Here is a 17,821-nt window from a genome sequence, read left to right as displayed (position 1 = left end):
TTATTGCAGGCCCTGTGCTAAACTCCTGCCTGACTTACCTTTTAAAAATTTTTGTTTTTCAATTATAATGAATATTCAATATTTTATATTAGTTTCAGGTATACACTACAGTGGTTAGACATTTATATAATTTATGAAGTGATCTGACCCCCACGATACGTCTAGTACCCACGTGGCACTATACATACTTGTAGTTATTATAATATTATTGACAATATTCCCTATGCTGTACTTTACATCCCTGTGACTATTTTGTAACTACCAATTGGTACTTCTTAGTCCCTTCACTTTTTTCACCCAGCCATCCAATTCCGCCCCCCCCCCCAATTTGGTAACCATCAGTTTGTTCTCTGTTATCTATTAGTCTGTTTCTGTTTGTGTTTATTTATTTTGATGTTGAGATTCCACATATAAGTGAGGTCATATGGTATTTGTCTCTCTCTGTCTGACTTATTTCTCTTAGCATAATATCCTCTAGGTCCATCCATGTTGTTGCAAGGGTAAGATTTCATTTTTTTATGGCTGAGTAATATTTCATTGTATATGGTGTAATATCTTTACCCAATTGTCTATTGATGGGCACCTAGGTTGCTTCCATATCTTGGCTCTTGCAAATAGTGCTGCAATGAACACAGGGGTGTATATATCTTTTCAAATTAGTGTTTTGGATTTCTTTGGATAAATAACCCAGAAGTGGAATTGCTGGGTCATACGGTAGTTCTATTTTTAATTTTTTGAGTACTCTCCAAACTGTTTTCCATGGTGGCTGCACCAATTTGCAGTCCCACCAACAGTGCACAAGGGTTCTGTTTTTTCCACATTCTCACCAACACTTGGTTTTTGATTTATGAATGATAGCCATTCTGACAGGTGTGAAGTGATATCTCATTCTCACTTCAGATCGAAAGACGTACGTAGACTGAAAGTAAAGAGATGGAAAAAGATATTTCATGCAAATGCAAATAAAGAAAAATCTGAAATGGCAATACTTATATCAAACAAAATAGACTTTAAAACAAAGACTGTAATAAGAGACAAAGAAGGACATTACATAATGATAAAGGGATCAATCCAACAACAGGATAGAACCCTAGTAAACATGTATGCACCCAACACAGGGGCACCTAAATATATAAAGCAATTACTGACCGACATAAAGGGAGAGATCGACAGTAACACAATCATATTAGGGGACTTAAACACCCCGTTGACACCAATAGACAGATATTCCAGACAGAAAATCAACAAGGAAACAGTGGCCTTAAACGACACACTAGACCAGATGGATTTAATTGATATTTTTAGAGCATTCCACCCCAAAGCAAGAGAATATACATTCTTTTCCAGTGCCCGTGGAACATTTTCCAAGATAGACCACGTTAGGCAGCAAAACAAGTCTCAGTAAATTCAAGAAGATTGCAATCACATCAAGCGTCTTGTCTGACCACAATGGTATGAAACTAGAAATCAATTACAAGAAAAAAACTGAACAACACACAAACACACGGAGGCTCAATAACATGCGACTAAATAATGAATGGATTAACAATGAATTACCTGTTTTAATCCCAACAATCACAGTGCATGTGAGGTTAGGGCTGTATTGACCTTGTTTTACAGATTAGGAAATAGTTTTTAAACCTCTAGAAGCTTCTAACGCTCTCAAGCGTGAAGGTTACCTTTCTGGAGTAATCCAAATTGGTTTGGATGATACTCTGGGATAGTGATTTAATGACAAACTCGCAAATCTCACAGCACAAAGAAAGGTAGGCTGCTGACTGCCGCCTCAAGAGGTCTCCCTGCTATGGCTGTGGCAAGTTACAAAGATGTCACAGTGCTATCTTAACTCACTGAGAAAGATAACCTCCTGGGCTGGCTCACATTTTGCTGACTTTCTGTGTTCTTCCTACCAAAGGAACGTTCCCCACTTGTGTGCACTGGGTCCTTCACAACCAGCCCTACCTCAAAAACGACTCGAGACTGTTAGGAAAGACTTCATGCTAACAAGGATACTTCTGTCACCTTCGTGTCACAGATGCAAATACAGCTGACCCCTGAACAACATGCGTTTTGAACTACATGAGTTCACTTATCGGAAGACTTTTTTCAAGAACTACCTGTATTTTTGATCCCTGGCTGGGAGCCTATGGATTTGGAGAGCTGACTGTATGCATTGATCTATGGTATTTTACATAGGGCACTTGAGCATCCACAGAATTTGATATCCACAAGGGGTCCTGGAACCAATCCTCACAGGTACTAAGGGACAATTAAGTGTTTGGGGAGTCAAACGTTATACTCAGATTTGGACTGCTTGAAGGGTGCGTTGCGGGTTGCTGCCTAATAGATGAGATGCCAGGTCATGGCCTTAGGGAGCTCTGAGAAGAGGGAATCTTAGTCCCCAAGCAGCCCATCAGTATCTGGGAGCAGAATAGCCTATGGTCCACATGCTTGGGCTTCCCCCAAGACCTCTCAGATCAAAATCACTCTGAAAATGGGGTCTGGGTGTTTAAAAGAAAAGGCCAAAGGTAATTCAGATGAAAGCAGAGTTGACAGCCACAATGAAGGTTTTACTAGTGACATCATTGGATGTCATTGCCCATTGGAATTGCCTGGAAAGGCTGAAAAAAAAATTCTGATGTCCAGGCCACACCCCAGACCAACTAAATCAGAATCTCTGGGAGTAAGGCCTGAGTGTTAGTATTTTTAAAGCCCCCAGATAATTCTGGGCAGCCAAAATTAAGAACTGCCATTTAGACTTTCTGGCCTTGGGGTAGGGGGAGTTCCTTTCTCCTCCCCAAGCGTTTCTAATAATGGGGATGTTTCCCAGTTGCTTCTTCTGATGGGGGAAAAAGAAAAGGGTTAGTGACTATTTTTTTTGATGTATTTTTTTTTAACATCCCAAGCTTCTACCTAATATTAGACTTAGTTATGCTGATTATTTTAGGTACAAGTTATGCAAAGAAGGGAAGAATCACCCCACCTAGTCCTAAATGAATCACACTTGACTCAGCTGCTGTCCTCTCCTTTACCTCAGGTAGGCACTGGTTCCTACCTGGCTGCACGTTAGCATTGCCTGGGAAGATTTGGAAATTGCCAGGGTCAAGGTCACACCCCGGGAGATAATCATCCCATTGCACTGGGCACCTAGGTGATTTTAATGTGCAGTGAGGCCTGAGAACCACTGAGGGAAGACTATCGTTTAAGTACACAGAATCAAGGGCCAACAACTCAAAATCTGGCACTTCTCCTTTCTCTCAACCCCTCCACCCTCGGGCATTTTCCCAGGGTGGTGGCTGTAAAATGGGCCCCCTCATATCAAGTGCAGGAGAAACAGAAGATGTTGTTCCCTTGTTTAAGAAAGGAATCTGAACAAAATAGGAATCTGAACAAAATAGGAGTTATTTTATCTGTCATAAAGGGGAATGGGAAATGTGTAAGACTGAATTGAATTTTTTTAATATCATTGGACCATACAATTTCATCTGTCTAGAATGAGTTTTGCCAAATACAAGGTTCTGGAATGCTGTTTTGTCTTCATAATGCTGAAAATGAGGCTCTGGAATCACATTCAGGCTGTTTTCCCAAAATAAGAACAAAAAGACAAGAATAAGAAAGAATGGAAAGAGTGTGTCACAGGAGGGAAGAAGGTTGTCTGAGCTGCAAAAGGAACCATCAGTGGCTGGTGATAAAAGGCGATATGCTCCAGTCAGGTGGGTCCCTGAGGCCTTTTCATTTTGTTACTGATTAAGTCTGGCCGTTGCTTTCGTTCTTTTCTTAGGAGCAGACTATGTGGCTGTAGGTTTAAGAAGAATGAAATTATCTATGATATGATTTCTGTTATCTCCTGTCAAGAGCTTTAGGGTCTTCCAGTTCGGTCAATTTTCCCCTTAAGTCCCTTTTGCACCTGGTTCACAACACCCTTTTCAAATTATAAAGGAATACAGTACTGCATGTAGAGCTGTGCTATTAAAACATTGGTTCACAGCACCCTTTTCAAATTTTAAAGAAATACAATCATGCACGTAGAGCTGTGCTATTAAAACACTTTTGTTCTTCAGGAAAATTTACCCCAACTAGAAAAGGAATGTTTCTGAGCAAATTGTAAAGTCCACATATTCTAATAAAGCAGAAAGAAAAAGAAATAAGAAAAGAGAGCCCACATCGTTGCACACCCCACCCCCTCACATGGCAGTCCAATTGCCATGTTTCCTTCCACCTGCTGGTTATTGAGGTGACAGTGTATCTACATAAAGCAGCTCAAGCACCTACAAGAAAACCTCTCAATCCTGACCTCTTGGGAGGTGTGTTCTGGTCACGCAGGCAGCCGGTTGGTGCACCGACAGCAGTCACTTCTCTTTGGGTGTTTGACTTTGTTCAGATCCCACTGGAATGTACTGCGGCCAGGGCCATGTGGAATGTTTTTCTTGGCTGATAGCAATTTGTTTTCACACTTTGCTGTGGGAAAGTTAAGTCAGGGAGTTCAGTCCCCGAGGAGCATTTTGGACAGGTGAGAAGCTTCAAACCAGTTGCCACTGGCTGCCAACACGGGAACCCTTAAAACTTGTTGCCTGGGTGGCTTCCTTCAACTGTTTTCCTTTGTTTGAAGGCTTCTGCAGGCAACAGACCAACAGTGTGGAATCTGCCTCAGGGAAAAAATGGTGTGCGGAGTCCTAAGCTTGCATTTATTTCTATGGCTTTACTGTCTTTGGAAATTCTTTTCTCATTTGTTTCCTGGTGTATTTTGGTACTAACGGGGCTTTATTAAAGGGAGACAGAATACAACCTAGGGTTCATCTGAGGCATAAATGCTAAAGGATAGCATTTGCTACCTTTGGCTATCTCTGACTAGTTATTTGTTTTTACTTTTTTCCTTGACCTCATATTTTAGTGTGAGATGTGATTTTAGGTTCTTAGGAAGCCTAAAGACTATTGTTCTTAGGGAAAAAAGGGCTTAAGGATGACAGTATTTTAGAAAGCGCTCCCTCTCTTGAGACTATAATCTTGGGTCACTGTGGGGTTTCTTTATGAGGTCATGACAGACAAGACAAGGCCTTACATCAAGGTCTGCCAGTTTTATTGACCAGAATGTATGTGTCAGCTCCCCAGAGCTGGGGCGGGTCTTACGAGCAGGGACAGAATGTTCTGCTTCCTCTACACTAAGTTTCTGGTCTAGTGGGAATTAATTAATTAGAACATTCTTTTAGGTACTATAAATTCAACAGGTATAAGGCGTGGTCCTGTCCTCACTGAGCTTTTATAAGCTCATGTAGCGGCAGAAGTGAGCACCATGGGCTCATGTAAGCAGAACAGAGGGGGCAGCGGGATGAGCAGGGACCAATATGGGTTTCAGGGAGCCGTGGGGGAAAGACGGAGATAAGAACTGGAGAGGGCAAGCCCTGTGTTCAAGAGAAGCTGGGTCTCTGCATGGAGATGGGAAACATGACTGTCAAAATCCTGACAACTAATTAAAGCCAACAGAGAACAATGGGGATTGTCGTTTACCTACGCAAAACATCTCTATGGGCTGAATGCCAAGATCCAGTGGGGAAACTGAGGTAGTGAGGTGGTAATTACTTGCATGGCCGTGCCTCCCCACTGATGGTCATCTTTTCCAAACTGCAAAACTGTCCTGACTGTTTCTGTAGATCCAGCACTGGGCCCATAGGAAGGACTCCTTAAGAGTCTTTGGTCAGGGCGAGGAGCTTGGGAATGACCCTGACCTTTCTCTGGAGGAAGGTTTACCTGCAGGGGGAAGGTGCCAACATCTTTCCTAGAAACCCAAGAGCTTACTGATTTGAGGTGAACTTTGTGAGGCTGAAGGAGCATGCCCTCTGGGGCAAGAGCTGGAACTGATTGGACTGAATCCCAACTCTGCCACTCACTAGCTGTGGGACTCTGGAGAAGTTGCTTAACTTCTCTGAGCTGGCTCGGTTTCCTCATTTATACAAAAAGGGCAAGAATCCCTACTTTAGAGGGGAGCTGTGAGGACTCCATGAGTCATGTATGGGGAGTGCTAGCTAGGGGCTGTGCCTGACTCATAGCTACAGCTTTTATTGAGAGATTATTATTATCATTATTATGAACAGTAATATTTATAATGTGAATGGAGGAGAGATCATCAGTCATCCTGATTATCAAAGTGGAAGTGTGTAAATGTGATGGACGAGTATCTCTCTGAGCCAAGAGCAGGGCTTGGGATCCAGACTGAGGAGAATAAGAGGAGGTTTCCACAAGCGATGGGGGTCTCGAGCACAAATAAGGTCATTGCTTTGGCTCATCTGACCCAGGCCAGAGGCTGCCAACTCAGAAAGTTTACACCAACCCCTGATCTGGTGGGGAAGGCACCTGAGGAGAAAAAAACTGAGCTTTGGACATAGTTTAGCAGAACTCAGCAAAGCCTTGCCCTCTCTCTCCCAAGTAGATCCTTCCTACACATAGTCAGGGGCAGCTGCCGGAGGCCCCCCGTACTGTGTACTGCTGGAGGGGAGAGTGCCTTCTGCCTGCTGTACCAGGAGCTTTCCTGATCTCGGGACTGGGAGGCAACACTTCCTTCAGGGCCAGTGTTTTTCCACAATGACTGGACTATTAACAGAAATAACCCAACAGTCCCCCAGGGGCCTCTGTGTATATTTTAATAAGAATGATAATCATGACTAATGACTGCCACTATATCATCATTGTGCTTTGTATTTTCAGGGTGGGGAAGGCCCTTAGCTCTGCAGACAGGACCTGCGAGCTTCACACAGTCCTCCTCCCAGGAGGAAGCTGGCCCGTGAGCCTCTCCAGGTGAGGCTCAGAGGCACCCCAAAGGGTCTCTCAGGCTCATACAGCCACACCTCAGGAAGAAGAAAGCTCTACCTACCACCGCTTAGTGCTGCAGTCTCTCTTGGTTCCCAGTCTCTCCTGAGCTAATGCATTTGATATTCTTAAGCCTCATAGTTTGGGACTCATTCAGGAGCCAGTCTGGGTGTGAATGTAAATGCTGCTAGGTAACCTGGGCACAGCTTCTCTGTGCCTACCTCATGGGGTCCTTATGAGCAGTACATGAGTTAACACATGGATCCCGCTTTGAACAGTGACTAGCATGAAGCAAAAGCTCAATAAATGCTAGCTTTTATTAACATTCAGTATTATTTACTGGTACTATTAGGTTGGACCACATGACATTGCTGACTTTCAACCATTTTTGACTGATAAAATGGCAACTTCATGTAAATGGGTCGTTCTCAACGGAGGCAGGGTTGGCAACGTCTGGAGACATTTTTGATCGTCATGATGGTGGGATGGTTGTACTACTGGCATCTGGTGGGTAGAGGCCAGGGATACTGCTAACATCCTGTGATGCACAGGACGGCCCTAACAACAAAAGATTATCTAGCCCCAAATGTCAATAGTACCAATGTTGAGTATAAGCCACCTAATAGTTTTCTACTATGGACAGACTAATTTTCTTAAAACATCCCTTTCCAAAACTGACATGGCTCCCACCACCTACAAAATAAAGGCTCCCTTCCAATAGGCTCTGGCCTCCCCTTTGTTTTCCAGCTCATCTCCTCCCTGCTACAGCTGCACTGACCTGTAACAGCAGGTCTCTTGACATTCCGGGCCTGGAGTAACCTATCTGCTCTCCCCACCAGCCAAACCCCAATACCTGCTCCCGGAAACTCTCCTCAAGGGCCTCTCTTTCCCAGTCTGGCTGACCATGGCTCGTGGCTCTTAACTAGTATGACTTCCGGGTCCCATTCCTGCAGAGTCTGATTCAGTGGGTCGGGGTGGGGCTCAGCTGTACTTTAAGAAGAAACCACAGGGGTCTCATTCTCATGCTCACCGTGCCCTGCCATACATGTTTATTTCTAGTCTGTTCCTTGTTGTCACTTATGTACACTAACTCTTTGCATATACTGCCAGCTAATTTTATTTGCTGCACATAGATGCTACAGGGCAGAGACCTCATCTCAGAGACTCTGGCAACTCTAATGATCCAACCCAATGGTTTGTCCTCCAGAATTTCTAAGTAGTGAATAAAACTTGAATCCAGGAATTTTCAAACTTTGCTGAACCCAGGAATCACCTTGTTAAAAATGCAGATCCCCAGGCTCCAGCCTCCAAGGGTTTTGCCTTAGTGGCTCTGGGCTGGGGCCCTGGAACCTGGATTTTTCACCAGCTAGATTTGAAGCAGGTGTCCTTCAGCCTGCTGTTCTGATCTTCTAACATGTCAGACTCCAGGGGTTTGAGGCTTCTGGCATGCCTTGTGGAGGTAAATGCTCTTTTAATTGGTTTCTGGGCCACCCCAAACCCCAGGACATCAGGGGACACTTACACACATGCTGGCTTGTCCTCCTGCACCAAAAACCTGCAGGTTCCATGGAAGCAAAATTGACTGTGGGATTCCGGGCACTCATTAAAATAGGACACCACAGCGGCAGCCATGGGCGGGTCTGCTGGGGAGAGAAAAGACATTTGGCTCAGGTCTATAGCACAGGAAGACATGCCTGCCAGTACCCCCATAGGTTAGGAGGGGCAGAGCCCTGATGGCTAGGATTTCTGGCCCCACCTGCAGGCCCTCCATAGGCCTTACTCACTTTCTACCAGAGACTCCTGCATTGGGTGCCCTCCAGCAGGGCTTTGTTTATTTATTTACCTCTGCAGAAAACAAAACAACCTCTCCAAAAGATTCTGCGTGAGTCAGCGATACCAGAGCAATTTTACTATTTAAAGCCTACTACCCCAAAGCAATCTGATTTTGCTTTGGCAAACTGACAGTGACCATTTTTAAAGACAGCCTTCGTAAAAATCAGTTTTAAACCACAAGAGAGGTGCAAGTGAGTACTAGATAACCACGAAATCGATGCTGAAGAGAAACAGTTAATGCTACGAGTAGATGTTCATGATATATTATTGTACGTGAAATAGATGCATTTCCAAGATGGTCTGGATAGTATGATTCTACTTGAATGAACAAATAGAAATTTAGACATGAAGAAGTCTGGGAAAGATATACACGAAAATGGTAGCAGGGCTTCTCTGGGGTGGCAGAGCGTGAAGATGACTTAGGCATAGAAGTCCATCTGGGAGCAGCACAGGCAGCCCTGGGAAAGCTTTGAGGGGAGGGAAAGAGAACAGAGTGTGTGTGCGCGCAGCGCTGGGTCCCACTCACAGCCCCAACACTCAGCACTCGCAGCCCCTACAACTCTCAAGAGCTGAGGGCGTCACCATCTCTGAGTTTTTCCTCCTTGGCTTTCAGACAGGAATAAGAACAGCCAGCTGGAATTGTAAGGAACAACACGTGAACAGACCTGCTAACCAGCCCAAAGGGCATCACTTGGATTTATTTAATTAGACTCCAATAGCCTTGTTTTGTCCAAATAACACTTGAGACCCAGCTCTTTAAACTCCTGTACGATACGAAAGCCTGAAATTTCTTTTGTGGTGGCTGAGGTTCTTTTGTGGTAAAGTATCAGGTCAACTGAAAGAAAAACTTTGATTCTGTCTTTTGGGAACATGACGTTGTGGAGACTCAATGTCACTGTCTCATGTATTTATGGATATTTTGCCTCATAAATGATTTGTGGAGGCTTTATAAAAATGGGAACCATAAAAAGAGGACGCAAATGGGAAAGATGTGTGTGTTTATTTGTGAGAGGGGGAGAAGAAGATGGGTAGGGAGGGAGGGAGAGGAGACATACAGGAAGGAAAAAAGGGAAGGAAGGAGGGAGAGACAGAAACACACACAGAAGGAGAGAGAGATGGAGAGAGAGAGGCAGAGAAGGGGAAGAAGGGGAAGAGAGGAAGGAACAGAGACAGAGACAGGCAGTAAGAAAGGGATGGAGAGATCTGGTCAAAGGAAAATAAAGGTAGGGGTTGAAAAGAACAAAGAAGTCAGGTATCAGGTTATACACGAAGACATACATCAGAAATTCATGTACCTGTGATGAAGCTGAAAAGCGAATCCAGCTCTATGCCCACTGGCAGTCTAAGCAAAGATGCACACAGTTCATTACATAGAAATGTACCCATTTTGCACAAGCAGGACAGGCTCAACTTTACCTGAGCCTATGCTCCGAGAGTGACTTCTGTCCAGTGGCTGCTTCTGAAGGAGATTTCATGTGCTATGGCAGCTGACATCCTTCACAGTCTCCCAAAGACAATGCAGAAGCATCTGCCAGTGGAAACCATTTCTGTCCTTCACACAACTCACTAAGAAGCCACAGAGCCCAGGTGAGGAGGAAACTCCATGCCACAGCCACAGTGATGGCAGCTAACGCATGCTGGTTTGCTCTCTGCAGTCAGAGACTGGGTTAGGATGGTTCTCCACAATCACACCTGTCTGACTTCACCCAAGGTGCTAAGGGGACCAAAGGAGGTTGATGCTAGGAGATTATGATCACTAAAAGATTGTTCATTTTTTAAATCTATTTCCTGATTACAAAAGTGACAGACACATCACTGTAGAGATCTTTTGTAAATGCCGTGGTAGAACAAAAAACATCTTGGAGAATAAAATCCATTTTTAATCTACCACTTAGAGAGATGTATGTAAGTATACTCTCTCTCTCTTTCTCTCCCATGTAAACTTACTGTTTCTATTCTGTTACATGTGCTTTTCCTCCCTGATATAATCACAAGCATTTAAAAAATGAACAATTATCTCAAGACCCTGCAAAGGGTCCAGTCCTGGCCTCTAACCCTGAGAAGTTCAATATATGTAATGTGAGGGGTGGGTCCCGTTTCCAATAGTATATTTGGCAGTTTTGGGGGATGTGATTTGCTTGTGAGAAGTGGACAGGGAAGAGGGGTCCAACAACAGTGCCAAATGTGAGCCCTCTGCTCTGACTGTGCCACCTCAGGGGAAGCCAGCCACAGACAAGGGGTGGCATTGGCTCATCCACCCTTAGAGGACTTGGGACGTGTGGGGGCCAATGCACCTAAAAGCTCTATGCAAAGTCTGAAGCATACCACAGTGGAGATGGGAGCGAGCATTCTAATTTGGGGGACTTTTAAAGGTGATTGTCTCAGATACCACCAGGATTGGCAGAGAAAAACCACAGCGCAGCATGGTCAGGCCTGACAGACAAGACCATTCCTACTGATGTTCCCAGAAGCTTCACCAAGGTCTAGGAGGAAAAGGAGTCTGGGGAAGGTTGGAGAGGGGAGAAAAGAGGGGTTACTACTTTCTGTGTGTGCGCTATGTGCCAGGTGGGACTCTTACAGCACCTCACGAATCCAGGCAGGGTGGGTGGTCACAGCAGGTGCAGGATTTGCTCAGTAACTTACTAGGTAAAACTGACCTTTACAAGGAAATCCCCATTCCTAGCATCTTCCCAGAGAATGAGTCTCTTTCCCTTTCTCCCTCTTACTTTTTCTTTCTGTTTCTTTCTGAATACTCAAGGAAATATCAAGTAAAGCCAGGAAAGGCATGGACTTAAAATGGAAAAAGAAGACTCAGAAAAGGAAGGCAGTGAAGTAACTGGGAAACTCCAAGGAGGCCCCCAGGAAGTCCAGGCAGAGGGAAGAGAGCTGGCCCCTCTTGCCAGGGCTCTGGACCCTGAACTCATCTCCTCCAGACACTGAGTCTGATTAGCACTCAGGGCTGAATGGAAAATCAAATGTTCCGCTTCTCAGAACAGACCTCATATCAAGCCCATTGGCAGCTGGAGTTTCAAAGCTGCTCAATTCCTGTTGCTTTGAAATTTACGAGATCCCTCTCCAACATGTTAACCAAACTCACATCTTGCAGACACCACTGTACTCTGGGGAAGCTGTGAAAGCTTTGCTCAGAGACCCATAGACCCACCAACAGGGCTTGGAGTCCAGCTTCACTCATGGGGAAGAGGGTCTGGAATAGCAATTGAGGGGCACAGAAACCATGGATTCAATTCACAGGAGAGGTCTCACCAGTTCAGAAGGGCCAGAGAGGCAGCCATCTGGACAGCTCCTTCCCACAGCCCTGCCCTACAGGGAGCAGCATCTACACCACCAAATACAGTCACCCCCTTTTAAAAGCATAACTGTACTTTGTGCTGGGCTGGTAGATGGGAGCCGGCTGAAGCCGCGGCTTCTCACTTTCTTCTCCAGATGTCAGAAGTTGCAAACACATTCTCCCGTTATGAAGCTTACATCATTTATAGCCATTTCATGACTTCCTCGAGTATCATGGCTAACTTTCTGACAATTTAATAACGATGCCTGCCTTTTAAATAGGAACTTCAGCAAAGGTTTTTGACCTGGGACTAAATATTTTCTCTTCAGACATTACAATGACAAAGCCAACGAATGCTTCTGGAATGTCTGGGAGAAAAAGCAGTAGATTAATTTAACGAAGATGGGAGTCAGCAAGCAGCCCGGTGACACTAGGGGAGTGCCTACATCTGAAAACCGTACTCGGATGCTCCCAGATGCCAAGGCCTCCCTTTTTACCACAGGGCCAGGCTAGAGTCACACATGGTTCTGGGCTCAGTTCTGGGACAGGGAAGGCTGGCTGCAGGCCACCAGGGGCCCATGTTCCAGGGATGGAACTCCAAACTCACATGAGACAATGCCCAAACCTCCACAATTAGCCAGAATATGAAGGAAAGGCTTACACCTGGGGTGGCAGAAGTGCTAAGCCAGGACTTAGAGAAATCCATGGCATAGTTAGTTTGGTGAACAGAGGTCCCTGGTTCCCGGGCATTTGAGAGGTGACAGTAAGAACTCTGAAAAGTTTTATAAGTGATCCCGAAAAGGAAGAGCACTGTCAGTATCATGTGTGGCAACACTTTTGACCTTTACCACAGAGAGGGATGCCCATCAAGGAAGCTAATCAATAAGGGCATTTCCCGAGGCTGTGTGAGTGGGCAGAGAGCAAGGAAGCAGTTTTCAACGAGCAGTGGAAGTCAGCAGAGTACAGAAAAGTCATCCCAGTTGCATTATTGCAGCAGTAGGAAATTCATCTTATTCTCAAGGGCTGCTGACCAGCGAGGGAACTCAGTTTTGCTGTTTTGGGGGTGTGTGTGGTGGTATGCTGAGATAAATATAATCATTCGACTCATTCACTGTTAAAACCAAGAACAGTGAAGACGGTAAAAATGATGGCTAAGAAGCAATTTGAAAACAGTTTGGCTTCACAGCACCATCATTTAAGAGAGAAGGGACACTCATTTTAGTTAAGCAGGGAAAGAGAAAAGTAACTTTATGTAGTACTGCAATTCCTCCTGCCATCCCACTTGATAGGGCGGGGGTGGGGAGAGTAGTGCCATTTTTGTTACTACCATCCTCTACCCCAAGACTCTCAATTTCCTGAGAGTAACTCCTACACTTCAAACATACATATTTTTTTCCTATAACTTGATCCCTGAACACAGTTACTAATTCTTCAGCAATCTTTTCCAACCCTGGCCAATTTGACCCTATTTGACCTTCACCTTTCCCTGATCTTAAACTGGCTTTTGACCCGACCCATGCCTCCACCCCACTGAAGGGCACGGATACCACATTATCGCATTAAAGCTCTAGCCACCCTTATAGGGTAAGCATTACAAGTCTCTATTTTTCAGACGAGGAAACAAAATGAAAGCTTAGATAACCTGTCAACAAACATGTAGCTAGAAAGTACGAGAATTGGAATTTAACCTCAGGTCTTTCTGATTTTAAGAGAATAAAGAGCTGTAGAAAATTAGGACACTAATCAAGGTCCAGGGAGACAAGTGATGGGAAGGCACATAATCAAAACTATAAATCATGTGGCAGTGCGGAAGGGGAACACTTGTTAGGCAGATTCTAGTAATCAGAAAGGGGCACTTTCAGGAGAAACAAGAGGAAGTATTATTTCGGGGAGGAGTAGGGAACTATACATATGGAAGTTGTTATTCCCACAAGGGAGCAGTGTCTGCAAAATATAAATAGATGACAAGGAGATTTCTAAACATCCACCGGTAATGGTTAATGAGGAGTAGCTGGAAATAAGGTGGGGGCTGGTTCATACTTGGACCCTCCACAAAGTACATCCCAGCAGAATCCCAGCCTCTGGGCTAGAGCGTGCTCAAGCCCAAGAGACTGGGAGCTTCTGGATCACAGCAGGGCTAACTCGGACTCTTGAATTGCTTTTGCAGCATTAAACAAGATGCTGGGGGGAACCTCAGGGGACATCTGAGTTAATTTAATTCCCTCTGGTCATTTCTCTTTGGATAAAACTCAAGGGACATGAGATGTTAGGGAACCCAATTGAAAGAAAGGTATTGGTAAAGAAGCAGACAACATATTTTCCACTTTTTCCACTTTCCTACAAAGGTATTGGTTATTAGTGACACAGCATGTGTGTGTGTGTGTGTGTGTGTGTATGAGAGAGAGAGAGAGAGAGAGAGAGAGAGAGAGAGAGAGAGAGAGAGATGGGAAAACAGATACACATTCAGAGAAAAAGTCACCGATGGTATTTGACTCCAATGGAGTTCATCCTGCTTGTGCTTATTTAGCACAAAGGCAGAATTTGCATCACTTTTGATACCTTTTTGTAGTTCAATAGGGAGAAGAGAATCAGATAACATGAACATAGAACTGCTTTGCTAGGTTCACATTCCACTTGAAGTACCTGGGCTTAGAGTTTTTAACCCAATGTGGATTTTCTGAGGTTGGATTATGCTGCTGCTGCTGCTTATGCTCTTATTATTAATAAGAATTGTCTACTAACTGTAAGCACTATGTCCAGCATTTTATACAGAGAATTCCACTTAATCCTCACAAGAATCCTCTGAGGTAGTCATTAGGACCCCCAGTCTTATAGACGAGGAAAGTGAAGCTGAGGGAAGTTAAGGCTGTTCAATGTTGGTAAGTTAGTAAATGGCAGAGCCAAAACCAGAACTCGTGGTTGGCTGTCTCTAAAGCTTTTGCTCTTTCTAATACACTGCATTGTCACTTCTGAGTGTGTGTGTGTGAGAGGGAGAGATGGCGGTGGGGGGAGTAGGGAGAGAGGATGTGAAAGAACGAGTTGAGGGTTAAGAAATCCTTATGGGTATCTTCCACAGTTAAGACAACTCTTTCATTTGAAGAGCAAACAAATCAGAAATTACCATGAAATCCTCAGGGGTATTTTAGAATTAAAAGAGCTAAGAGTACCAAGGCAAAATGGCTTTAATTAGCAAAGAGATTTTAGGAATCTAAAAACCTTGGTGAAGTCATTTGAAGTATGGGCTAAAACCAGAGTCTGGGCGTATTCATCTAAAGAGGCACAGCATACATATTTCAACTTGGCCTCTTACCTGCACCCGGCTCCCACCAGTAATACTACCTCCTCCGCCAACGGTCATGAGGAGGGGAGAGGCCTGTGTGAGATGCCCCAAATAGCCCCCAAACTGTATTCTACATCCATTATGGGTTAAAATGAGATTGAAACAGAAGGGAAATGCACCAGACACAGATGATTACCTCCTCCCCACTGGGTTCCTTTTCTTCCTCACAGACCCAAGCTCCAGCCCCCATGTTCCTCCTTCTATCCATCCCTGCATTTGCCTTAGTAATTTTAAGCAAAAAACTAATTAAGAAAATTGCAGGTTATGATTTTGCTTTGAAGACTGAAAGCCAAATCTCCCCTCTCTCTCTTTTATTGTTTAATAATTTGATTTCAAAGAGACAGATCATTTCTTTCTTTGGTACCTTCAAACCAGAAAGCCCCTTATTCTAATTACATCCTCTTGGGTGTCAACCAGCATTTTGAAAATAATTCACTTCAAATTTCCATTTACAAAGTAAACAAGGATATCTATGTTTGGCTCTCATCAGCCAGCTTTGAACCAGAATGTGAATGGCTGTGGGAACTAGAGCCAAGTCCTGCTGGATGGGGAATTCTGTTTTGGCTTTGTTGGAGGAACAGTCCCGTTGGAGCCCAGGGCTACCTGGTTCTGCTGACTCTGTGTGCCTCTGTTCTCTTCTTTATTAATATCAAAATTGTTAGATAAAGTAGTTGGCAGGAAACCCTCCATTTACCCTTAGGAAGAAATGCTTCCTCTTGTTGAGTCTTTGAACCATAATCCGTTTAAACCCTCTACACTAAGTACATGTAAGCACTATTGGGACGACTGTTTTTTCTAGAACATTCTATGCCTTCAGAACTTTTGACAGGAGGTTTTTTCATTTACAATCTGCCTATGCAGTCTGGGTGGATGAAGGATACTCTTCATTTTAAGTGAGGTAATCCAGAGATAAATTTTAAGTGAGGTAATCCAGAGGTAAATTTATGGCAAAGCTCCAGAACGTTAAAAACATCAATGTGAATTTGTGGCTGGGAAGCTTCCTTTCTCATCTGAGTTTTATACTGATGATTTTCGGTTGCCCTTAGATAAAAGCCCTCGATCAAGATTATCTTCAAGAGGTGCTCAGAGTGTAGTGGGGCAATCGTTTTCTCTTTTATAATTTTCCAAATTTTAAAAAATGAATATTTTAATAATTTGAAAGTAAACATTTAAAATTAAAAACCCTACAACATTATAAGCATAACTAAAGTTTAAACAATTTTTACCTTTTATTGTTTTACTGTTAGAACTGTAGAAGACTGGGCTTTTAGGGATCTAGATTTATTTTTATTTTATTTATTTTATTTATTTTTAGGGATCTAGATTTAAATGTGCATAAGATACGTCACATTACTGTCTTGCCTTTGTAACTATGAAGATGTAAGAAATTACTGGCCATATGAAAATATTCATTATACAGGAACATTCTTGAGGAATTTCAATGACTGCCTCTACTCCTAAGAAATGCGAGAAGATGTTGGATAATCTCCAATTTGTGTCTTCAGGACGGAAGCTGACATCTTATCTATGAAATGACAGCAAGGAGCCATAAGGAAGAAGCAGCTGCGAGAAGATGAAAAAATATGGCAACCAATTTTGAATTCACAACGGGTCAATGAGCAACAGATTGGATATTACAGTAAATCAAATCAGTGAAATGAAAAAAAAAAAAAAAAAAGCGACCTGGGAAATTTCCCCCAGAACTGAAAAGGACACAAAGACAAAAAAAATGAGGAGAAAAAAGAAATCTGACAAACAGAACTAAAAGATCCAAATACAAATAATAATAACTTCTAGAGAAGAAAAGAAAGCAAACTAAGGTTGACATTGTTATCAAAGAAATAAAGAGAACTTTCTTAAGCTGAAAAGCACTTATCTTTAAGATTGAAAACATTAACTTTCAATGTAACTTGACGAGTTTTCATTACAAAGCAAAGGTCTCAAACGCATCCAGGTGAAAGTAAAAACAAGTTACTTAAAGAAATTTTGGTTTTTCATCAACTGCAAGGTGGAAGTCCGTGATGGGAGGCTTAGGATAATGCTACTTTGTGGAATATGATGGAAGTTAAGATAGGTTCCATCAGAGAGTGTGTGGCCCTGTTCAATGTTTTCGGCCCAGATATAGATAGAAAAGTTTTTAAACATACTGGCTATAAATAGCTGAGGAATCTGGTAGAATTTGGTAGAAGCAGGAGACAGAGCAGTATAGCAGAGGGTTTTATCTTTGGGCCAGAAGGTTTTTCTTTTTTTTTCTTTTTTTACCTTCCCTTGTTTGCCAGCCCTCCATGCCATGTCAGGAATAAGAGCTGACTGAGTTCATCACTCAACGCGGCCCTGACTAGTGTCTTTTCCTGGGCTGTTGATAGGATCCAGATAGACCTCCCCCAATTCCACTGTCACGTGGCCTGCCCTCAGCCCCATACCCTGGTCTTCTCATGTTGGGCTGTTGGTGTGTTTCTGCTCATGACAATCCCCTCACTTCCTAGAGGAGTGTTTGCTGCACTGAGGCAGTATGGATCCCCTCTGCACATTCAGTGGCAGAAATTCTTTAGAGCTTC

General features: G+C 43.5%; 1 protein-coding gene across 2 annotated transcripts in view; it reads right to left on the bottom strand.

Annotated features, from left to right (window-relative positions):
• TGFA (transforming growth factor alpha) overlaps positions 1–17,821 on the bottom strand; it is a 90,724-nt gene that overhangs the window by 12,362 nt on the left and 60,541 nt on the right. The window contains exon 3 of one of the 2 annotated variants that reach the window (XM_081068765.1): positions 8,324–8,444. In XM_081068765.1, coding sequence (XP_080924891.1) covers positions 8,324–8,444 — 121 coding nt within the window. The remainder of the gene's footprint in view (positions 1–8,323; positions 8,445–17,821) is intronic. The other variant, XM_081068766.1, reaches the window with a different exon arrangement.

This window comes from Rhinolophus hipposideros, assembly GCF_964194185.1.
Source record: "Rhinolophus hipposideros genome assembly, chromosome: 12".
Lineage (NCBI taxonomy): Eukaryota > Metazoa > Chordata > Mammalia > Chiroptera > Rhinolophidae > Rhinolophus > Rhinolophus hipposideros.
The sequence above is the reverse complement of the archived record's forward strand: the minus strand, read 5'-3'. Positions and strand labels throughout refer to the sequence as shown.